At 40.9% G+C, this 25,340-nt stretch overlaps 1 protein-coding gene and 1 long non-coding RNA gene across 2 annotated transcripts in view; one reads left to right on the top strand and one right to left on the bottom strand.

Moving 5' to 3' along the window:
* ttn.2 (titin, tandem duplicate 2) overlaps positions 1 to 8,325 on the bottom strand; it is a 218,262-nt gene extending 209,937 nt beyond the window's left edge. Inside the window, exons 1-6 of the mRNA XM_080904000.1 lie at positions 8,110 to 8,325; positions 2,314 to 2,417; positions 2,038 to 2,241; positions 780 to 1,067; positions 530 to 609; positions 71 to 282 (exon numbers count right to left, since the gene is read on the bottom strand). Of these exons, the coding sequence (XP_080760126.1) occupies positions 71 to 282; positions 530 to 609; positions 780 to 1,067; positions 2,038 to 2,241; positions 2,314 to 2,404 (875 nt within the window). The 5' untranslated portion in view covers positions 2,405 to 2,417; positions 8,110 to 8,325. The remainder of the gene's footprint in view (positions 1 to 70; positions 283 to 529; positions 610 to 779; positions 1,068 to 2,037; positions 2,242 to 2,313; positions 2,418 to 8,109) is intronic.
* Positions 8,326 to 16,506: 8,181 nt separating this feature from the next.
* Positions 16,507 to 18,275, top strand: LOC308410589. Its single transcript, XR_013974206.1, has 3 exons — positions 16,507 to 17,153; positions 17,230 to 17,342; positions 17,428 to 18,275. It is a non-coding gene; the product is annotated as an uncharacterized lncRNA (long non-coding RNA).
* The last annotated feature ends 7,065 nt before the right edge of the window (positions 18,276 to 25,340 follow it).

Raw genomic sequence — 25,340 nt, 5'->3', positions numbered from 1 at the left:
ACGTAGATCAGTCAGTTCATGTAGTCAATTTAGATGACCACCTGCCTTCACTGAGATCACATTTGCATACCTGACAGGTGTCGGTGTTGGCCCTTTCACATGTCTGACAGGCGAAGGGGACTGCTGACGTCCTGCCGTCACCTTGGAAACATAGGACGGCGGGGACTTGGAGGTCGGCTTTGGAGGAACCCGTGGGGGGGTTTTGTGAGCCAAATGCTGAGTGATCATTCCTTCTCCTACATGGATCTCCCTCTTAGTGGAGGCCTGGAAACTAGTCTCCACCTTCAAAAGGGGAACATTTTATATTTACTAAGAAATGAGATATGAACATGACCTTTAAACATTAATTCCACACTCTGTTTCTTTTTCATGCATTTTTTTTAGCAGTACTGTCACCATAACATGACAATCAGGCAGAAGTACCTGAATAATACTGGGAAAAGACATATTTACTATTTAAGAACTATGCTTTCTACTTTAATCAACTTAAACTCAGATAATTGTTCCCTAGAACACTTGGTTATCTCACCCTCTGTACTCTGCTCTGGGAAGCCGATATTTGGGATGTGGAAACAGTCTTCAGTTTCTTAGCTGGCACAGCTTCCTCACCTGCAACAACAATAAAAATGAAAGTTTAGGTTGATTAATTATGGTAAATTATCATTTAACACATATTAAAAACTGGAGTATTCAATTATTATGAGGATTATGCGTGTCCACATAAAATATTTTGACCAAACTTGACGTATTTGAAGAATTAATTAAACTGTGGTGCTTACCCTGAACTAGCAATTCGGCAGTGGAGGTGGCCCGTCCGCTGTTGTTGGTGGCAGTCACAGAATATGTCCCAGAGTCCTCTGGGAAGGCTTCAGCGATCAACAAAGTATACAGGTCTCCATCTTGGAGGATCCTGAAGTCGGCCGAGCTCTGAATCTCGGCCCCTTCTCTGTAGAACTTCACAGCTGGTGTTGGGATTCCTGTCACTCGCACATCCAGCCTCACCTGGCTGCCTTGTCTCACTGTTAAACTCTGAAGTCTTTGAAGGAAATTTGGAGGCGCCGTCTCCACTGCAGAGATAGAAGATTAGCTTGATTTTAATGCTGACCTGCCCTTACCAAGCAGTAACCTAACTAAAAGCACCAAAGACTAATAAACAAAAATGAAGAGTTCTAATCTGGTAACTGCAGTTTACATCCATTTCTGTGCAGATAACAAATCTGCTATAACGACGTGATGCTGTCGTGTCAGTGTGGACCAAAAACACCTGCTATCTCATGAAAAACTGAAAAATGGAAAGAAATTGAACCAGCCTGGTACCAGAAGTGTCTCTGTGTACATAATAAAATGAGTCCTGATGTCTTTTATATTATCGTTAATAAATTAAAATCAACGATTCAGACCTCAGTGGGTTTAAGTTTGTTAATAACTTTATGCAATGATGTGCTGCAACAGCTGCATCTATGCTGAGTTTATCACTGGATTAAGTTACACGACCCCCCCCCCCCCCCCCCCCCCCCCCCCCCTGTTAAAGACCAGCAGGATACATTTAGACTGGCACTAACCCACAGAGAGTTTGAGGATCTCATCTAAGATTCACTTTACTGTAGCGTATAGCAACATTAATGATTTGTTTTTGGATGTATTTGTGCCTCTGTTGCTTTTGATGGTATTCCTTTATAATACTGCCATGCTGATACAGCAACGAGCAAGCAGGCAAACTGCAAACTGATAATGGAGATGATGGAGATTTGTACTAGAAAGGTAACGTATAAGAAATGAATGACTTAAATCACGTTGTTCTTGGGCTTTTGCATTTCCACGGTTTTAGAAAACTTGGCCTGTCGGACCTTGAGGTTGAGGTCTGAGAGCAAACCATTCTTTCACGAATGTTTGTAGAAGCAGCCTGAATGCTATAGGAGCCAGTGACTATGTAAGTGATTGGAACGCCTGAATTCAGTGATTTGAATGGGAAAATACTTCAGTGTATTTTTCCTGTGTTTTCCCAGGTCACCGGTGTCCCAGCCTCCCTGCTCTCACCTGTAACGAGGAGTTCAGCGGTGCTTGTGGCTTGTCCAGCTCCGTTCGTGGCTCTAACAGAAAACCTTCCGCTGTGTGCAGCCGTCACAGCAGGAATCCTCAGAACAGCGCGGCCATCGCTGAACAAGATCTGTATACCTGGCAGAGTGGTGGTGGAAAGAACCTGGCCATCGCGGAACCAGCTCACCTCGGGAACTGGAGAACCTGTGGACGACAGAACAGTCACAAATGGTCGGGTTCAACATGTGAGTCGGTTCAGTCTGGAAGCTGTCTTACCACTAATTTGAGCCTCAAACGTCGCGGCACTACCCTCAAGTGCCACGACGCTCTGTAGCGGCTGTGTGAATGTCGGTGCTTGTGTTGACATGTTGGCTGGCACCCTACACACAAATAAGACAAAGACACAGTCAGTGGACACGTCAAACAACATCAACAAATTAGTGCAGCATAAAATGAAACGTCCTTTCAAAGAATTGTTGGCATTACCCGGCAGCACATATCAGTATCACTCCACATCATGCTGATGGACATCAGGAGTCAGTCCAGAGAGATAATAAGGTCTACTCTATAAGACTGCTCCAGTTCAGCTCAGCAGTTTTCAGCCTCTAACTATTGTTGTGAGACCTTTGTTTTTAGCTTTTTACAGTTTGGGAGAAAATTAAGGAGTCGTCTTTAACCCTGTAAGACCCAACCCATCAAAAAATAGCCAGCCATGTTTATTAACCCTCATAAACAAAATCCACAAGTGTATTTATTTTTTGCCAAATCATGTTGTGTATGATATATTTTGTTCTATATTTATTATATATTTTTATCGCATGTCATATATTGGGTGTTTTTGGCAACTTTTTGGTAACAACAATGTTAGACAAAAAAAAGAGTTTTGTCCGTAACATTTTGAAATTATGGCAAGTATTGATCATGCTGATGAGATCGAGGTCTCAGAAACTCATTATAGGGTTAAGACTTGAGATTTTCTTAGTTTAACTCACGAGTCCAGATGATTTTTAGAAATAGGCTCTAACTATTTTTGTTTATAGACATAATTCATGGTTTTTACCTTTTTATTGAATTGTCCACAGAGACAGGGCTGTAAAGCACAAATCTAAAGCTAACTTTACCTTTACATTGGAAACAGCAACAAAGGGAGATGACTTTGGGTTTTTTCATGCTGTCAGTCAAACCAGCACGACTTCAGACAAGCTGTCTCTTCCAAAGTTAGTAAGATGGCTTTTACTTCAGTTTGGACATCTCAAAGGGAATCACCACTGCAGCAGAGTTTTACCCAATAATGCAGTGACAGGAGTAATACTGTAACCTTCACATATGAGTCCTATGAGTTTAAGGTGCATTGTGGGTAATATAGGTGATATGAAGAAAGACACATTTGGATGTGCAGAACAACGTTACAAGCATTACGTTCGTCTATAACAGTGGTTCTCAACCCGGGGTCGATCGAACCCTAGGGGTTCGGTGAGTCGATCCCAGGGGTTCGGCAGAGCCTCCACCGTGACATGCACGGCTCATTTTGTGCACCAATAAAAAACATATCTATGTCTTGAATTTGAAAAAAATCACATTTTATTTTTCACAAAAGAGGGGTTCAGTGAATGCGCACATGAAACTGGTGGGGTTCGTTACCTCCAACAAGGTTAAAAACCACTGGTCTATAATCTGAGTGAAAAATATATTTCAGGATGAACCTTTGCATATTCTGTACCAAATACATGTCTTTATATTTCTTATCTGCAAAAATGAAGACATCTTCCTGTGTTTAGGTAACGACCACAGATGAATTAGATCATCTCCACTCAGAATGTCATACAGAGTTTGCCCATCAGACAGTACACAGATACACAGCATCAGTTTTTAAATATTCAGATGTGACCACAACAAATATCTTTCAGCACTCTATGAAACTACACTATCTTTGTCTTCATTAAACTGCATCAAATATCCCACTGCTGCTCACTCCAGTAAATAAAACATATGTAAAAACACAAACAGCTGCATCTGAGGCTCTGTAGATGTTGTGTCCACAGCTTCTCTTTGATGGTTAGTGTGCTGACAGGAACTCTGCTGAGTTTATTTTAGGAGCGACATCCCCAGATGTAGTCCAGGCTCCTCAGAGTCTGGCTGATAAACCACTAGCTGATCAGGCAGATCAGAACACCAGCTTAAAACTGGGAAACTGCTCTCAGGTTTCAGTTCGTTCAGTAGACTGGGCTGTGATTTTATGATAGTTTGCTTTTCCTCAGGGTTTTTATCTAATAATTGAACTTTTTTGTAAAAAATGAAATTGTAAAATTTTACATGTTTACTTTACATATTCTTAAAGGAAAGCCACAGCAGTCGCCTCAAGGTGTTATATAGTGTGAGGCAAAGACCCTTTAATAGCAGTAAAGGCTGTATTTTACAAATGTGACTCTAGCCATTGCTATCAGCCACTTGCATTAACAGGAAGTTTGAAATGAGAAGTTTCTTAGTGCCACTTTCAGATTAATAAAGGCATCTTCCAGCCCACAGTCACAGGCATTATGTCTGAGTTCATGTTTGTAAGGGTGGCTAGCTCACTTAGCATTGCTTCGTCTTGGATTCTCATTCACGAGTGGTGGGAGAGTGGAAGCAAAACAGCTGCTGGTAGTCACCAAACGAATACTGTTGCTGATGCCTGCATTGGAAATGAACTTCTAAACTTCCCGGGCTCAAAAGGAGCCAAATTAGGCAGCTGTTACGTATGACTGCATCCTGCACGTTTCTCAGGTTTATGTCCAACCAGTGGGAAACCCAGCTGGGGGCACCAAGGGGGGCTGGTGCCAATCCCTGGACGGATCACTGCCAACAAAGAGACAAGCAGCAGTTCACACTCTTCCATGATCTTATACTTATTTCCTGAACACGTTTGCTCCAGTCTGAGAATCTTGAGCTGCTTCTGCTCAGCTGTGCTGAGAATCATTAAAGTGATGGTTGGGACCTTCAGTCAACCAATCAATTACCTATTTTAAGTGATATCGACTTTAATAGCAGGAAATTAACTAGGCAACCCCCCTCCCCCACACACACATATTTTTCAAGTAACCTATATTTGACAACAGCATAATAAAACTGAAAATTCTGTTTTTGCTGAGCCACCCCCCATGTGGCCACCCCTACGGAAAAACTCTGCAGGTGCCCCTGAACCAGGCTAGTCCCGGATCACGGCAGAAAGTTTAGGAAAAGCACTGAAACTACAGAAACTACAGAGAAAGTGTTTTTCACAGCACCACTCATCAGTCAAATATTACTCTGCTGCTTTAGGAGTGCCTCAGTATCCTTCTGAAGAAGCTAGTAGAAAGAAAAAGTCACACTTACACGAACAACATGGTAAGAATTACATTTGTTTGTCTAACCTGGCTGAATACATTTCCTATTTGAGCTTAATTTTCTTCACATTAATTATAATTAATTCTGTTTCAGGCAACATCAGAAGATGAACGTCAACGATGTGCTTTATATTATTTAGAAACTGTTCACACTATTTAATGAACTGTCAATAAATCAGTAGACTGGAGTCAGCGAGGGCAGTGAAACTTGACCTAGTTTGATTGATCAGCGACATTCCCGTCACACAGGAATTTGTCCCACTGCCTGAAGGGAAAACTTATGGATTTTGTTTGTCTTTATCAGTGTTTCATTCGTTATCAGCAGCATTCACTGGCACTGCTAAGCTCTGCCGGGCGTCTTACTGGCCCTTTTTGGTGAAACTGGCTCTGAGTGGTCTTGACTGGCACTGGAGTCCTCCTGGATCTGGTCCAGGCCACCTGAGAGTTTTGTCAACTTTACAATGCACAAAGACTGACAGCTGTTGCTGTTGGAGGCATGAAATAACTCCCACTCTGGTTATTAAGGTAATTCAGCTTCAACTTAGCAACTTCAACAGTTGCTGAACTGCAGAGCTGCTTCAGTGACAGACTGCTGCATCCTCGATGCATGAAGGAGTGTTTCTGCAGGTCCTTCCTCCCTGCAGCTGTCAGACTGCACGATCAGAACTGCTCCCAACAAACACAGATGTTTACGTCAGCGCTGTAACTGCACTATCTTATCAACCGGTTCACATTATAACCTGGTTTGCCTCTTATCTGTATTTAATTTTATTTAATTTAATAACGGTACAGCAATCTGTTTTTGGTAACCACTGTCCTCGATGTAAATATGTAAGAAAAACTGTGTATGTTTCTGTTCTGTGTCCTGTGTACTGTTTGTTTGTATATGTGTCTTTCTGGCTGCTGTTACACCCAAATTTCCCCTTGTGGGAAAATTAAAGGATTATTCTATTCTATTCTATTCTATTCTATTCTAACTAGTCGAAAATCTCAAGAAAACAAAAAATGGTGAGCTTCAAATCAGAAAATAAAGAATCATTTCAACATAAAGACATCAATAATTTTATTTGAGATGTTATGATGTGTGGAATTATCTTATTGCCGTAACCATGGAGCTAAAATTCTTAATCTCACTTTGTAAGGAGAATGGGCCATTAATAGAATTAATTTTTAAATGTTTATCTATTTATTTTTTATTTAATTTCATTTCCAATTGTAAAGTTTCATTTGTTTCCTTCACGCTAAAGATGAACATTCGAATATCTGACAGTTCATTCTAATTAATCTGATCTTTTGAATACCATAAAATTTACTCTCCATCCAGAGAATCACAATGTTAATATTTATTATTTTAATAACCACATTAATAATATTATATATAAAATCATATATGTCATCATCATAAAACAGTATATATATTTTATTATTTTAATTTTTTTTATTTAAAATTAGTAAATAATTAACAATTTATATTAATCATTGTGTAATAAATAACAAAAAGGACTATCATAAGCCCCTAAAAACATTATGTGAATAAAAACATAAAGACATATATTTTTTACTTTTAAATGATTAACATGAGTTTTTCAACATTTTTAAACCTCTTAAGAAACATGTTCTCATCTTTATATCATGTGGAGTAATAATATCATAACAGTTATGATGTGGGACCTACTGAACAATAACAGCATGATATAGCTAAACAGATGAAATGAAACACTGAACATGCACATGATGCACATGATGTCATAGTTCAGAAACTGAGCCCGAGGCAAAGCAAGGGGAGCGTTTATAACACATTAGTTACACTCTCACCCCTCCAGAGTTCAGACTGTTTGGACTGAAACGTTCGTTTGCTGCTCAATTATAATAAGCATAAAAGCAATAATAATGTAAACAATGAATTATTATTATTTTGCAATCATTTCAGCTTTAGAAGCAGAAATAAGATGACTTGCTAATAATTCTTAGGATTATTACGTTTTCTGTGAAACCTGAGTCCTGCTTTCTATTTAACTTTATTCATTTGTATTCATATTATATGCTTTTTATAAACAGTTAAAATAAATTACTTTCCAAAGTAAATATATTTAATGCAACAACAAAACACTTAACTCAGATTTTATGTACTTTTTAAGATTGCAAATCAATGTTCTTGGGCTGTTTCGTTATAGGACACGTCTGGAAACATCTTAAAAGCAATGACAGCGTAAATGAGCCAAATGCAAGAACCTCCACTTGAAAAATAAAACACAAGCTCAAAACATTATATTAACTAAATGATATTAAATTTATTGTAAATACATTTAATAAAACTAAAATACAAACTCGGCTCAGCTGTTGACTATTCTCAAATCTAAAATAAAAGCTTCCTTGAAGTGTTGCTGCAGTCAGTCACCACCACCCCGTGCCCGGGGGTTGGGCGCTAAAGCCAACGACTAAAAATATCACCACCTCCAACCCAACACATCTCAGTTTGATTGACAGGCACCATGTGGCACATATCTGGAGGGGCAACTGATAGCCCTGCTGCTGATTCCCTTAAAAAGCCATCAGCCACTCAGCTGGGATCCAATCTGATGTTCTCAGCGGCTATTCTGGGATGCCCTGCTCTAACCTTCAGCTAAAAAAATATAAAAAGATCACTTTGTCTGGTTCTCCGTTGGAGCTCATTATTCACAACAGTTTAAAAAACTTTAAAGACACTTACTTGTCTGGACAAGGATGCCTGGGAAGCCCAGATTTGGGCGCTCAGCAGGAAATCTAAAATCTTTATCCAGAAAACGGAGTCAGAAAATCCAAAAGGGGAACAGTTGAGCCTCAAAGGAACCCCAAAGAAAAAAACAAAACTACAGGCCTACGCCGCCGTGTAGTTTTGTAGTTTTCCTCGTAACAGCAGTCCCTCCAGCCGAGGCGTCCAGGCTGGGAACGCTGACTCTGCTCAGGGCAGCTGGTCGGCCGAGTGAGGCCTTTATACTGCTGTGACATCACACAGGGCACCACATGACATTGGTCAGCTCTGTACAGCAATGCAGGGGATTGTGGGAGGAAAGGCAGACATTTTGTGCAACTCGTCACACCTGTCAGCTGCTTTACTCAAGGCAGCCTCTTCCTCACTGTATGTGCTTCAAAGAATCAGGAGATTTGTTTGAAAGTTGAGGTGTTACCAAAGTCATCGATAAACTCAATCTGATCATCTGATCAATGCCAACCTTCCACGTTTCTCTGCAGATAGGGTGGGGGCTCATCTGATGGTGACTCAGTAGTATAATACAACGTTTGCTCTTTTATCTCTCGCTAACAAACACCTGGATGTTGATTTTTCTTATCACTATGTGAATGCATTAATGTACTCCACAATCAGTTGAAGAGGCTTTTCAAATGTATTGTATTGATTTTATCTTTGATGTTAAGAATCTCCACCTGCCTAATAGAGTTATTAACCTGGTGTTAAAACTGAGTCTAAAACCTGCTAACGACTAGGATCACAAAGTGAATTTCTTCTTTTTTGTTTCTCATAAGTGAAAGTGAAAATGGTCCGAGTGCGAAGATGCAGATTAGGCTGAAGGGACAGACGACTTTACAAACTAAGAAAAAACTGACTTAAGTAAGTTAGTTGTACAAGTAAACTTGCCAGGTTACTATTGGCAATATTGGCGATTGTTGAGACTTGTGTATTGATTGTTAGCTGTCTGAAAATAATATTTAGTACATGTAGATCAGCGGTCCCCAACCTTTTTTGCACCACGGACCGGTTTATGCCCGACGATATTTTTTGCACGACGGATAAATACAACAAAATAAAACTAGTACCGGTACCGAAAAAAGTAGATTTATTCATAACACACGTGAAAAGACCCAGGAAAACCGAGTTAACGATAAAAACGATAACAAAATAACACTAAAAACCGATAAAAACCCTGAAAACCATACATTTCACACCCGAGCCTCAACTCTCGCGGCCCGGTACCAAACGACTCACTGACCGGTACCGGTCCTAGGCCCGGGGGTTGGGGACCGCTGATGTAGATGATTCCTCCTCTAAAAAAACCTCAAACAAAAAAATAAGTCATTTGTAAAAAATAGCAAACATGCAAACCACAAAGTCAGTCCTATCCACTCTTAGGTCTAGAGTAAATAACTGATTTATTGTCATTTTTAATGTGGATCCAGAGCCTCCTTTGTTGAATCTGGTAGAGCTTCGGACTACGTCCAACATTTTACTGAAAGTTCTGCAAGTAAGAAACAAGAGTTAGAATCAAAATACTGTTGACAAGTTGTAACACTGTTTTGTATCTTTTATTTAGTACTGTGCAATTTTCATCCAGTATCAAACACACTCTTGACATTCTATCACTACACGGCAAGTTCTTGTTACATTTCTCTATAGCTCACCACTTTATATACAGGGAGTGCAGAATTATTAGGCAAATGAGTATTTTGTCCACATCATCCTCTTCATGCATGTTGTCTTACTCCAAGCTGTATAGGCTCGAAAGCCTACTACCAATTAAGCATATTAGGTGATGATACAAAATGGCGCCGGTGAGGTCGGCTGCCGTGCTGGATGCTCTGCCCTAACTTCTCCACTTTTTGCAGTTTTTCGTCACTTTTTGCTATATCTGCGATAATCTTGCATGGGCATCATGCAAAACACACAAATCCGCTACAGTAGAGACATTCTGGTTTCTATTGGTCTGCAGTACACGAACATTTCACCATGTTTAACTCCGGACCCAACCTGGCCAAAGGAGATCCTGAGAGAGAACAAAGGACGCGACCCTAAGCGACGGCCTCGAGGTAAAAGAGCCGGCATCAGGAACAGGCTACGGGCTCGCGCACACCGCGCACCCATGCCCAGTATCCTGCTAGCCAATGTTCAATCCATCGAGAACAAGCTTGATGACCTCAAAGCCAGAATCAAGTTCCAGAGAGACATTCGGGACTGCAACCTCCTCTGCTTCACTGAGACTTGGCTGAACCCAGCGATACCAGACCACGCCGTGCAGCCGACGGGGTTCTTTTCAGTTTACCGCATGGACAGGACAATGGAGTCGGGGAAGAAAAGAGGTGGTGGAGTGTGTTTGATGGTGAACAACAGATGGTGCAACAGCACAAACATCTCCCCACTCACACGCTCTTGCTCGCCCAATCTGGAGCTTTTGATCGTTAAGTGTCGCCCTTTCTATCTCCCTCGGGAATTCACTGCGGTCATTGCCTGCACTGTTTACATTCCGCCTCACGCGGACTCGAACACTGCCTTATGTGAGCTACATGAGGCTCTCACACATCAACAAACACTTCACCGAGATGCCGCACTCATTGTTATGGGAGATTTTAACAGAGTGAATCTCAAACGGACATTTCACAACCTTCACCAGCACATCAACTGCCCCACCCGGGGCACGAGGACATTAGACCACTGCTACACCCCGTTCAAGAACTGCTACAAGGCTCAACCCCTGCCGGCATTTGGAAATAGGACCATTCTGCCATCTTCCTCATACCTGCTTACAAACAAAGGCTAAAGCAGCAACCACCAATCAGGAGGGAGGTCGCTCGCTGGACGGACCAATCGGTGGCCGCGCTGCAGGACGCACTGGATGACGCAGACTGGGACATGTTTCGGCGCAGCTCTGATGACATCAACATGTTTACGGAAGCGGTTGTGGGATTTATCGGGAAACTAGCGGACGACACAGCAGAAAGAACTATCATCCGAACGTTTCCCAACCAGAAGCCGTGGGTGGATAAAAACATCCGCGACGCTCTGAGATCACGCACCGCTGCCTACAATGAAGGGCTTGTCTCCGGTAATATGGACCTATACAAGGCTGCGTCCTACAACGTGCGCAGCGCGGTCCGAAAGGCAAAGCGGAGCTACGGGGAAAAACTAGAGTCACAGCTATGACAGTGCGACTCTAGGAGCCTGTGGAAAGGACTGCGGACTATAACGGACTATAAACGACCAGCTTCTTCAATGATGAATGCCGATGCTTCACTGGCTGATGAGCTGAACACGTTTTATGCTCGCTTCGACGCCGCAGCAATTAAAACAACAAACGGCTGCGCGCGCTCGGAGTGCACCAGTGAAGAAAATGCATTCGTCATCACAGAGCATGCCGTGAGGAACACCTTCAGGAGGGTGAACACCAGGAAGGCAGCAGGACCAGATGCAATCCCTGGCCGGGTCCTTTGAGCCTGCGCTGATCAACTAGCACCGGTGTTCACGGAGATCTTCAACCTCTCCCTGGCCCAAGCTGTGGTTCCCACGTGCTTCAAACAGTCCATTATTGTCCCTGTTCCAAAGAAACAACAGCCCGCTTGCCACAATGACTACCGTCCAGTAGCACTGACTTCAATTGTGATGAAGTGTTTTGAAAGACTGATGAGAGATCACATCACTTCTTCACTTCCTCCCACCATCGACTCACTTCAGTTTGCTTACCGGACTAATCGTTCCACAGACGATGCCATATCTCACCTGCTCCACACATCCCTGAGTCACCTGGACACTGGCAGAGGGAATTATGTTAGGATGCTGTTCGTGGACTACAGTTCAGCATTCAACACAATAATTCCCTCTAAGCTTTTCACCAAGTTGACGGATCTAGGACTCAGCTCATCACTGTGTCAGTGGATCCTCAACTTCCTCACAGACAGACCCCAACAGTGAGGGTAGGAAAACAAGTCTCCCCCTCCATCTCACTCAGCACTGGAGTGCCTCAGGGCTGTGTTTTAAGCCCCCTGCTGTACTCACTGTACACTTATGACTGTGTAGCCACATCCGACACCACCTCCATTGTCAAGTTTGCTGACGACACTGCTGTTGTGGGCCTGATCTCCGACAACATCGAGACGGCCTACCTGGAGGAGATTAGGAACCTGGAGACCTGGTGCCAGGAGAATAACCTCCTCCTAAACGTCAGCAAGACTAAGGAGCTGATCGTGGACTTCACTACAAAGCAGGCGAGGAATTACAAACCCCTCATCATCAGTGGCACGCCAGTGGAGAGAGTGGACAGTTTCCGATACCTGGGTGTCCACATCACTCAGGACCTGTCATGGTCCTGTCACATCAACACCCTGGTTAAGAAAGCCCGTCAGCGTCTCTTCTTCCTCAGAAGACTTAGAGACTTCCATCTGCCACTGAAGGTGCTCAAGAACTTCTACTCCTGCACCATCGAGAGCGTCCTGACGTCAAACATCTGCACCTGGTTTGGGAACAGCACCAAGCAGGACAGACGAGATCTGCAAAGGGTGGTGCGCTCGGCAGAACGCATCATTCAATCAGAGCTCCCTGACCTGCTGTCCATCTACACCAAGCGGTGCAAGTCCAAAGCTAGGAAGATTATGATGGACCTCTCCCATCCCAACAATGGACTCTTCTCACTGTTGAGGTCTGGGAAGCGCTTCCGCTCCCTTAAGGCCAAAACAGAGAGAATGAGGAGGAGCTTCTTCCCCCAGGCTATTCGGGCCCTGAACCAGGTGTAGGACTGGACTCTCCCAAACACGTCACTATAAGACTGGACTCTCACACACATCACCACACGCACCACCACACATTTCCTATAATCCTATAATTCCTATAATTTATAATCCTTATCTTTATAATCTCTTCTGCTATTTGCACATTCTTTACTGTAAATTCCTAAGTTAATTTGTAAATTTTTGTAGTAAATTGTAAATATTGTAAAACTTTTCTTCTGTCATTTAATGGTCGGGCATTGTACAGCTACAAGCATTTCACCCCCATGTCATACTGTGTATGGTTGTGTGTGTGTGACAAATAAAATTTGAATTTGAATTTGAATTTGATGTGCATCTCTGTAATGAGAAGGGGTGTGGTCTAATGACATCAACACCCTATATCAGGTGTGCATAATTATTAGGCAACGTCCTTTCCGTTGGCAAAATGGGTCAAAAGAAGGAGTTGACAGGCTCAGAAAAGTCAAAAATAGTGAGATATCTTGCAGAGGGATGCAGCAGTCTCAAAATTGCAAAGCTTCTGAAGCGTGATCATCGAACAATCAAGCGTTTTATTCAAAATAGTCAACAGGGTCGCAAGAAGCGTGTGGAAAAACCAAGGCGCAAAATAACTGCCCATGAACTGAGAAAAGTCAAGCGTGCAGCTGCCAAGATGCCACTTGCCACCAGTTTGGCCATATTTCACAGCTGCAACATCACTGGAGTGCCCAAAAGCACAAGGTGTGCAATACTCAGAGACATGGCCAAGGTAAGAAAGGCTGAAAGACGACCACCACTGAACAAGACACACAAGCTGAAACGTCAAGACTGGGCCAAGAAATATCTCAAGACTGGTTTTTCTAAGGTTTTATGGACTGATGACATGAGAGTGAGTCTTGATGGGCCAGATGGATGGGCCCGTGGCTGGATTGGTAAAGGGCAGAGAGCTCCAGTCCCACTCAGACGCCAGAAAGGTGGAGGTGGAGTACTGGTTTGGGCTGGTATCATCAAAGATGAGCTTGTGGGGCCTTTTCGGGTTGAGGATGGAGTCAAGCTCAACTCCCAGTCCTACTGCCAGTTTCTGGAAGACACCTTCTTCAAGCAGTGGTACAGGAAGAAGTCTGCATCCTTCAAGAAAAACGTGATTTTCATGCAGGACAATGCTCCATCACACGCGTCCAAGTACTCCACAGCGTGGCTGGCAAGAAAGGGTATAAAAGAAGAAAAACTAATGACATGGCCTCCTTGTTCACCTGATCTGAACCCCATTGAGAACCTGTGGTCCATCATCAAATGTGAGATTTACAAGGAGGGAAAACAGTACACCTCTCTGAACAGTGTCTGGGAGGCTGTGGTTGCTGCTGCACGCAATGTTGATGGTGAACAGATCAAAACATTGACAGAATCCATGGATGGCAGGCTTTTGAGTGTCCTTGCAAAGAAAGGTGGCTATATTGGGCGCTGATTTGTTTTTGTTTTTGAATGTCAGAAATGTATATTTGTGAATGTGGAGATGTTATATTGGTTTCACTGGTAAAAATAAATCATTGAAATGGGTATATATTTGTTTTTTGTTAAGTTGCCTAATAATTATGCACAGTAATAGTCACCTGCACACACAGATATCCCCCTAAAATAGCTAAAACTAAAAACAAACTAAAAACTACTTCCAAAAACATTCAGCTTTGATATTAATGAGTTTTTTGGGTTCATTGAGAACATGTTTGTTGTTCAATAATAAAATTATTCCTCAAAAATACAACTTGCCTAATAATTCTGCACTCCCTGTATACTTAGGTACCAACTCAGCATTGTTTAAACATTTCTGTGTTTTTCTTGCATCATGATGAAATCATACTGAATTACCTGCTGCAGGTTTTCTGCAAGTCATTCACCAAAGGGTCACGAGGTCACAAGTGCAGTCTGTGAGCATATTTTCCTTTGGTTCTTTCAATTTCATTGTAGGTCTTTTTTTGCTTGTCCAACATTTTTACTAACACTTCCCTAATTTTTCTTGCCCGAGTCCTGCACCTTTCTATCAGTCTTTATTTATTTTTTATTTTTCTAGTAAAAGATCAAACATTTTAATGGCTACAAGAAGGAAGAAATAAAAATGTGTGTGGCAGGTTGTGGTTCTGTTGGTTACTGCCCAAGAAACTCCAAGTTTCAGTTTTCAGAATTTAATGATTGGACTTGTTTTCCAGCTTAATAACTTATACCTCAGCCTCCTGATCGGTTATGGGGTTTCATAGGGTTAATGTAATGTAAATCATTGGAGCTATTAGTTTTGTATGTTCTACTAAATAGTAGAGTCAGATAATTCATTTTTTAATTTCCTCATATTGTTTTTAGATCGTACAGGCCGAGAATGATCTACAGCTGCAAGATGCAGTTGCACAGGCAGCCAGCTTGATCAGTCTTGCTGGTCACAATGTTTGCATAACACTTCAAAACAAACAAGAAACTGCTCACTGGTATGTCCTTCAACGGACCCGTGCACCTTTTGAAAGGCATGTCTAAACACATACTGTCATGGTAAAAAATTAAGCCTGTCAAACTAAAGTCATTGTGTTGTGAAACAATGGTATTAGCCTGTTTGGGTGGTACAGGTCTGTAGCGCTCCATTCTAGTACAGTTCATAACAAAACAGATATCTTTCATTCATGAGATTAAAATTCACATAAAACGTTGTATCTGTGCCGATGTAGGCATGTGTTTAAATATGTAAATAAAAATAGATTCAAACTGAGTAGCATTTGGGTTGACTGCAGACTGACGGAAAAGGTATAAGATAAGATAAGATAAGATAAGATAAGATAAGATAAGATAAGATAAGATAAGATAAGATAAGATAAGATAAGATAAGATAAGATAAAACTTTATTAATCCCTCGGGTGGGTTCCTCTGGGAAATTCGGTTTCCAAAAAGCACAGCACCGACAGAAGTTACAGAGTTACAGAATATTATATATATACACACACACACACACACACACACACATATATAAATACAGAGACAAATATAAATAAAATATACGAAGGGGATAAATAGAATAAATAGGAATAAAAATAAAAATAAAAATAAAAATGCCAATGTATGCCAATGGAACAAGAGACCAGATGTATTTGAAAGCAATGTGTCACTTTTACTCCAGTTCATGACAGGTCCCTGTGTGTCATGTTTCAGCTCAGTTGCTCCATGTATAGGCATTCGTTATCTGTATCTGAGACAGTCTGGCCCTGTAAGGGGGAAAATGTTCTTCACCTCTGATACAGCAGTCCACAGGGAAGCAAAATGTAGTTAGTTCAGAAATTTCTCTTAATAAAACCTCAAAACCTCTTGTTATGATACAGGTTCCAAATCCCATCAAATACAAATATAATAATAGTAATATAAAATACAATTTGATTTTGTTTTATTTTGGCTAGGTTCAGAGATGGCTTGAGGTCTGTAGCTCTCCTAGATGCTCTACAGACATACCCTCTTCAGATGAAGTGCCTTTTCGTGAAAGCTGGAATGGCTCTGAGAGCAACTGATAGGGAGAATCTATTCCAGATCATTCACTCCGATCGAGGGAGTAATGCACTACGAGTGCCGGACTCTGGCTTTCTGGCAAGACTATCTTCAGGGCCCTGTTTCAGGAAGCCGGTTTAGTGGAAAAACTGAGTAAGTATACCCTGAGTTAACGAAAACTCTGGGTTTTCGGTTTCACAAAGCGAGTTCAGCTGAAGCCTGAGTGAGTCACTATGACGACACACGCCGTGAAGCTAACCTGCCCCCTAGCAGGTTTACTACAACTAACCCTGACTGTCTCCGCCCCTTTGTCGGAAACCTGACAGTAGGAAGTGTCAGACATGGCGTGTCCCTTCCTTGAAGAGCCAGTAGATCGTGAAGCCCAAATTCTCCGCAGAGCTCTCCGCCGGGAGAGAGTGATCAGAGCGCGTTTGGACATTTTATCATTTCCTGATGATTGTCTGTGCGAACGTTACCGTTTCTCAGCACAATCTATAATTTATTTGGATAACATCCTCAGGCCATATATTACGCATGTGACACATCGCGGACATGCTCTCAGTTCTGTACATATTATTTGTATTGCACTTCGGTTTTTTGCAAACGGGAGCTTTCTGTATAATATTGGTGACGCTGAGCACGTTTCCAAGGCTACCGTCTGTCGGGCAGTCAGGAATGTTACAGTTGCACTGAAACGTCTCCTGTACACGTTTGTGGTGTTCCCCGGTCATAGACCCACAAGATTCATCAAAGAGGGATGCCACAAAATTGCAGGTATCAGGATGAACAAAACTTAATTTATGATGTGGTGATACTTGAACTACTACTTAAATTTCACATTTATTTTCAGGGTTCCCAGGCGTGATTGGCTGTATAGATGGTACTCACATTCCAATCATTGCTCCTTCAGTAAATGAAGGAGACTATGTGAACAGGAAGTCTTTCCACAGCATTAATGTACAGGTACATAGTTCCCTGTAGCATGTCAAACTAACAAATTATTTCATTATAGTAATGGATGCTAATTTGTGTTCTCTGCACTGTGAAGATCATATGTGATGCTGCCAACATTATCACAAATGTGGAAGCCAAGTGGCCAGACTCTGTCCATGACTCACAAATATTCCGTGAATGTACACTGAGCACAAAATTTGGACATGGTGAGTTGAAAATACTTTAAAATATATAAAGACCAATTGCTTCAGGGACATTTGAACTGAAGTGTATCCTTCTGTCTTAGGAGAGTTCACTGGCTACTTGCTTGGTGATAGGGGGTATCCATGTTTACCCTATTTGCTTACCCCTTACTCTGACCCTGAACCGGGCCCACAGCAGCGATATAATCTGGCTAATTGCAGGACAAGAGCCAGAGTTGAAATGACTATCGGAATGCTTAAGGCCTGGTTCCAGTGCCTGCAAAGACTCAGGGTCACCCCAGAAAGGGCATGTGACATTATTGTGGCATGTGTGATTCTTCACAACATTGCCACAATTAGAGGAGAACACTGTCCTTCTGAACCAAACATCAGCAGTGATCCAAACCATGAACATCCTGACCCTCCCACGGACATACAAGATGGAAGAGCAGTCAGAGACACCATATGTCACAATCATTTCTTTTGACCCATCACCTCAACATGTTGAAAGAAGAATAAACAGATTTTTTGTTCAACTGGCTTTATTGGTCACCTGTGTTTCCTGTACACAAAGTATTAAAAGATGTAAACCTCATAAAGTGTCTCTGTTGCTTCCTCCTCTGTAACAGCTGTCAATGTTTCTTCATTATTTTCCTGTAGTAAAGAAATAAACAACATTGCTGTTCTACTGTAAACTCATATAATCTGTGGAGTATTACTCACAACTGCATGTTGGTCTGGCTCAACAGGAGGCTGCACCAGATGCAGTACACCACCACCATCAACTGTTAGAATATGAGGTTTACACAGGTCACTTATAACTTACAAGGGACCAAATGGCAATTAACAAACATACCAAGCACCTTACACTTCATTGTCATTATGCTCTCAAAGACAACCAAGACTGAGGGAAGGCAAAATCAGTAGGAAAATAACTTCACTACAAAATAATTCATTATGGTAAAGAGTTTATCAAATGAATGTGTCGCACTGCAAAGGTGACTGTGAAGAAAGGATGTATGCACATCATGTATTATTTTGGATTTACCCCTTATGTAGGCACTTGTGTCTTGCGGGGTTATTGACTCAGAGGATGTCCCCGCAGAGATGCCTTCAGCCACAGGGCGCCCACTGTTTTGGCTGAGGGCCAACTGCTCAGCCTCTGTGAGTGGTGGTGGAGGACCCCCACCTGTTTTTCGGGCCTCTGCTTTTTTTCTGTTGGCTATAACGGGCCACATTTGAGCATACAGAGTAAGCAAATATGTACTTGTAATGTGCTCAGATAATTTCAATAAGTGCTTACAGACAGAAAATTAATGTAGCCTCTAACTGCAATTGATTTACATGGGACAAACAGACCAAGCACTATGGCTCATAATACAATTACACCTTACCTGTTTGGACTATATTTTTATATTTCATTTTTACTTGCTGCCAGGAACGTTTGGGGCCTGTTGGGTTGCACCTGCGCTCACATCACGTCACAAAATAAAATGTATAAAATAACAAATAAAATAACATATGATAAAATAACGTGTTAAATGGGTGGAAATCCCTCGATCAATGTTTAAATTAACACTCACGCATTGACTCTGTCGGCTATGTTTTGCCATGCATGCTCACTTTCTTTTGCAGCTGTCGCTGTGTTACTTTTTTCCGCGGAATTTGCATGTTATCGGCATATGCTGCCATCAGAATTTCGGCCTCAAGCGCTGTAAAATACATTGACCGCGCCTTCTTTCCCTCCGTCTCCATGGTGACTCACTTAATCTGTGCTCCACTGATCAGGGCTTTATGTATCCTCGTCCGCGCGCTTCACTTGGGGTTAAAGCAACTCCGCGTTGACTGAACTACTTGTTATCAGCCTTTCTGAAACCGAATATTCCGAGTTGGACAGTTCGGGGTTACTCAACCCTGCGTATCGTTTTTCACTCTGAGTTTTCTAAACCGGCTTCCTGAAACAGGGCCCAGGAGGCAGAATGTGAGTTTACTATTTGGCACATTGTTTGACCATAAATCAAAATTCTCACTTTTGTGCAGCAGCATCATGAAATCACAGACATAGACGCCATAACAAAAAAGGTAGATAGATGGTACCGATGCAAGTGCTGGGTTTACAACATTGTATCCAAATGTGATTTCAGTTTGACTTCAGTGTATTAACAGGATAAATAAATAACAGGATAAATAGGAGGATAACTAAATAAATAAATTATTACCAATCCTGTGTACTGAGTACTAATAATAGGCTATTTCTGCATCCACGTACATTTAATGTTGTGGTCTTCACTAACTTCTTTTTTTGACATTGTGGTTTTACTGTATAGCCTAAATAAGCTTCATGTGTGTCTTTCAAATTACAGTTTAATTTTAAAAAAATATACATGTTTCACTTTTGATTTAATCTTTTGGTAATTTAATGTATCTGTACATCAACATCTTAGTCAGAATCTCATTATCATTTTGTATTTTTCTATCTTATAGTTGAAAGTGATGTCTCTTTGGAAGATATTCTTGTTTTCTGCACTGGATGTGACAGCATACCAGCCCTGGGTTTCTCTCCAAAGCCAAGCCTTGAGTTCGTCACTAACTGCAGATTTCCAGTGGCCAATACTTGTGAAAATATCCTTCGTATACCAGTTCATGCAGTGTACACTACTTTCAAATCAGACATGGATTTTGCAATACGGAATTCACCAGGATTTGGAAGAGCATGATGTGTTTTCTTAAGGATTGTTGACATGATGAGGATTTGGGTTTTTTTTTCTATTTTGCATATGCATTTTTTATTTTCCTTTTTTTGTTAATGTTGTTAACCCGCATCAGAGTACACCCTGGACAGCAGTAGGACTGTATAGCCTAAATAAGCTTCATGTGTGTCTTTCAAATTACAGCTTAAATACCAGTTCATGCAGTGTACACTACTTTCAAATCAGACATGGATTTGATAAGCCGAAGAGAATGGATGGAATAATTTTGTTTCAGTTTATACATGTGAGGCATTTTTTGTTTTGTGATTGTAGTTAATTAGTTTTCCTGCTTATATGGCATGTTTTGTCTCTGATATGTAGTTCTAAATAAATTCAAACGGCATTTAGGACGTTTTTTACTCACCTTATGTCTCTACCACGATGCTATTTCTCTCTCCAACAGCGTAGGTTACAATTACATTAGCATGACCAATTATGCAAATTAGGCGATGACGTCATTTGGCGACTTCTAGCGACTTTTAGGACAGCCAATAGCGATTTTCCTTACTGAGGAGTTGGCAACACTGGGTGGAAAGACAGTATCTCCAACGCTGGCAGCAAAGTTGTCTATAAATGTGACAGACATTGGTTTGGTCAAACCTGGTTATGTTACAGGTTGAAATGTGAACATTATATCACACTATATGACATTACAATCTTATCAAATTATTATATGTTGTCAAAGTATTATAAACAATAATAATAATAATGATAATAAACATAACCTGGTTTGCAGGGAGTGTTTTAAGGATTTTGTTTGCATATTTTACTATACTACTTGATAACACAGGCTCATTGTAGATTGTTTGGGTTTTTTTTCCCCTCTTTCATTTGTGTTTTTTTAAGACCAGCCCTATTACTGCAGAATATTATTTCCTTCCTCTGGGTACTAGAAATACACAAATGAAGGGTTCTGTGTTCCTACTTTTTATGTAATTTGTGTCTTTAAAAAAAAGAGTTTAAAGAGTTTAAAATGTGTAACATATTTTATTTAATGAATGAATCATAATTCCTGTTTATTAACAGATAAATTAGTACATCATACAATCATATGTAACATATACTGTAACATTTTGTATTGTGACAATTATGGTTTGTCATGAAAGAAAAGTGTAGTCTAAACACTTTATTTGTCTACTTTTATGATTTAAATGGCACAAGTGAATATGAAGATAAAACCAGTCTTTTTACCTTACTTTTACCTAAATAATAGTCTTGGACCCTTTTCAGTATCATGATATTTCACAATTTTTAGTGTCTGGCACTCAAATACATTTTTTAATTAACACAAACAAATTTACTAATAACTTAACTGAAGCATGCGGCATGCTGTCAAAAAACTTCTATCCCATGATTTCCATCGTCACTCAAGGGGTCGAGCTGCCTCTAGTCAGCCGTCAACTGCTGGTGATGGTAAGAAGGATGTTTGAAGTGCACTTGACTGAGACTCTGTGATGCTGAGGAAGTTGCAACATTCCAACAGTCCACAGCTGCAGCGGGGAGTGATTTTCCATTGTCCTTAAGCTGTGATGGTTCCACTCATTTACAAATTCATCCACAGATCTGTTCATTCTTGGAAGATATACATGGTGAAGAGCCCTAATATGAAATGGGTCAGTGCTATCTAAAATCCCAACATTTTCCATAAAGAGGAAAAGGTTTTTAAAGTATGCTGACACAACTCTGTTTAGTTCACCCCACAATCTTTCAATTCTTTGATTATGCACACTTCGTCCAACCATAAAGCTTCCTTTGTTTGGCCCTCGATGTTCAATCATAAACCGTGCAATATCAATATTCTCACTCATCACCCCTGACACGTTGTGGGAGGCCAAAGAGATCAGCACTCTGGAAAAGGTGCACAGCAGTTGATGCTCTGTTATCTGTGCAGCATCTCATGTAGTTAGTAGGTAATGCAGCGACTATAGCCGCATGTAAATATATAAACACCCAGCACGCCCCTGCGGGCGGTTTATCCTTCAAGCTCGGGTCCTCTACCAGAGGCCTGGGAGCTTGAGGGTCCTGCGCAGTATCTTAGCTCTTAGCATTATATATATATATATATATATATATATATATATATATATATATATATATATATATATATATAATGCAGGTGTTTCTAAGTCCACAATAAAAACTCAAATCTGCAGTCGGTGATGCACTTTGACATTTATTTAACAGGCAAAAGGACACAGAAAAGCTTTTAAGTGTTTTCTTAATCTTATTTTTATTTTTTAAACATGAACACGATCATAAATTGATGATCGGTACTTAATACTTATTTTTCCCACTGTATATACATAAACATATAATAATACTACTGCAGTGTATTTTTCATCATTCATCATCAGCAAGAAATACTAAAAAAAAAAGAAGCCAGTGTAATCTATCAAGTTTCCCAGACGAGTCACAGCAAAGATTCAGCTAAAAAAATCATCTGATGTGTTCAATAAACTTATTATCAGATAGAAACATCCTGAATCCTGCGCTGGCTTTCCGTACCACTGTCACCAGATTCGAGTATTTATGAATCATAACTGACCACCAACGTTAAGGCTGAAGTTAATATCATGATTGAATGCATTAACATGATTGTGGATTACAGTAATCAGGGATTTCCTGGCTAAAAATGAGCTTCTGAAGGGTGAGAATGCAAATCACACACTTTTATTAAAGATAAAGATTTAGACAATATTGCAGTCAGCCAGTATTATTATGGATGACTGTGTGTTAGGAGGCAGCTGTCTGCTATTCAGTGGTCACCACCAGCCAACGTGGGGAAGTAGCAGCTGCACACTGAGCGTCTCCCACATGACCAAACTCTTACCAAACTCATGATACGTTGAGCCGGCTTTCAGAAGTTCTGTCCCTCTTTTTCTAAATCTCATTGCTTTGTTGCTACCCACAGTTTGTGGATACGGTGAGGTCGGGAACATAGAAGGGAAAACTGATGAACTCCCACTTTGAGCTGAAAGTTTCTGTCCAACTTGGACTGGGGTCTCTGACATTCTCTGGCTCAAAGCTGTGGATGGAAATTTGGAGGACATCAATGAAACCAGCAGCACATATTACATGAAAAGCAAATATGATGCTTAAATAACTGAAGCGTTCACCCCTTTGACTGTCCCACGAAATTCTATCCAAGAGATTGTGAATAAGGTTAGTGAGAAACAGCTGCCCTGGGGCTGTTTTTTAATCCAGTATATTGTTTATCACATTTTGTGTTATAACTGCTGGGCTTTGGTTATAACTGCTTTCTTGGGGTTTTAACCAGCCTGGTGTTAGTGTAACTGAATATAGTTTTGGTAAGATTATTTTTAGAGTCGGAGGCTTTAACAGCAGCCAGACATGTCAGCCTCTCACAAGAGGAACAGCAGTGTCCAATGACTAATCCGTCAGCTGAGGACAGCTGAAAGAGTAAACCCCAATGAAACAGTGTCACCCATTAGGTGAACAAATGGACGGGTTAAAAAAAGCACAGCATGTAACAGAGGAAATGAAGGCGGAGGTTGTTGCTTAAGAAGTGTATATTGCTATATTTTACTTAGTGTTATTTAAAAGAATTATTCAAACAATGTGTCTGTTGAGGAACAGATTTCTTGAAGTGTTCACCTTTTAAACATTAAATTGATGCTTTTCTGTAGGAATCACATGATTAAGCCGTGCTGACATTGTTTGAAGGGGCAGGGCTCAGAGTTAAAAAGGGGCAAACAGAACCAGGCTGAAACACAACAACCCACATTCATCAAGAATCTAATAATCAGATCACATCATACTATATCATCATCATCATGTGGGGACAGTGTGAAGCAAACGAAGCCGATGTTTTACCTGATGGGTACAATGTTGCTGCTGCTGCTGGTGGTGCTGGAGGGCAGGGCTGTGCTGATCTCAGACTGGAGACATTAAGGAGTCCACAGGAGAGATGGGAGCTGATTATGAAAATATTACCTCCCAGCTGTACGAGCTCGCTGCGTGTTTTGGAAGCTGCTGCGCTCTTCACAAATAAAGCTGGAAGCAGCTCAGACTGTTAGAACTGAGCCCTGTTACATTTATACAGTGTTAGAGCAACGGCTGCAGCCTACAGCCTTTAAACTAGCTGATTAAAATGCTGACAGTAAACTCGTCAGTCCAGATGTTACCACATTACTTTGTGGTACTTAGTTTAACAGAACTGAAACAGGCTGATTAAAATAACAGCTGTCAGTTGTCTCATTCCTTGTATTATCTCCAGTCTTAGCAGAGGGCAGTTACACATCACACATGACCCCGTGCTGCGTCATGTGTGATGCGTCATCATACGAGGACGTTACATTTCAGCTTTTCTGCATCTTGATTCTGCTCAATTAAGTGTTTTAAACTTGGACAAAATATGGCAGCTTTGTGTTGTGCTGCAAGTTAAACCCAGTGTCCTCATGAACACAGCATCGAACAACTTTCCTTTAAAAAATCGATTGAATTTAACTGGACACACTGGTTTTCAGTGGGAGAAAGATTCATCACTCAAGCGTGACACTGGAGAAGTCACCTGGATGAGTGATAAAACTCTTTTCCATGGAAACATCCAGAGGAGCTAAACTTTTGAGTATGTCCTTGCCTGTGTTTCAATCAGCAAGAGTTTTATGTATACGTCTTTTTTCCTCTTGGCTTAATTTCAGCCTCAGCAGCATCTCTCAGAAGAAAACCGCTGTAAACTTTCTGCCAATCATCAGACAAAAAAGTAAATATATCATGTTCATTCTTTCTAATCATCTGTCCTTATTGCTTCCGTATGTTTTTTGCCATGAAACGACTTCCACAAACTCTGGGCTATTTTTGCTGTTCAAATTTTAAAATATTCTGCTCCTTCCCTCTATATCTTTTGGTATTTATAAGTTCTATACTTGTTAAAGTATTAAGCTTTTTATGACTCTTTTTCTGTCGTCCTCTCAGATTTTAAACTTTTTTTTCTCGTCATATCTCTGAGATGGATTATTGTAGAACAAGAAAATTGGCATGATTGTTCACCGTCAATGAAACAGGCCTTTCAGAATGAACTGCTCATTGGTTTCCATTTCATAAATCACATTTTA

Source organism: Rhamphochromis sp. 'chilingali', assembly GCF_963969265.1.
Source record: "Rhamphochromis sp. 'chilingali' genome assembly, chromosome: 14".
NCBI lineage: Eukaryota > Metazoa > Chordata > Actinopteri > Cichliformes > Cichlidae > Rhamphochromis > Rhamphochromis sp. 'chilingali'.
This window is presented reverse-complemented; position numbering and strand designations above follow the sequence as displayed.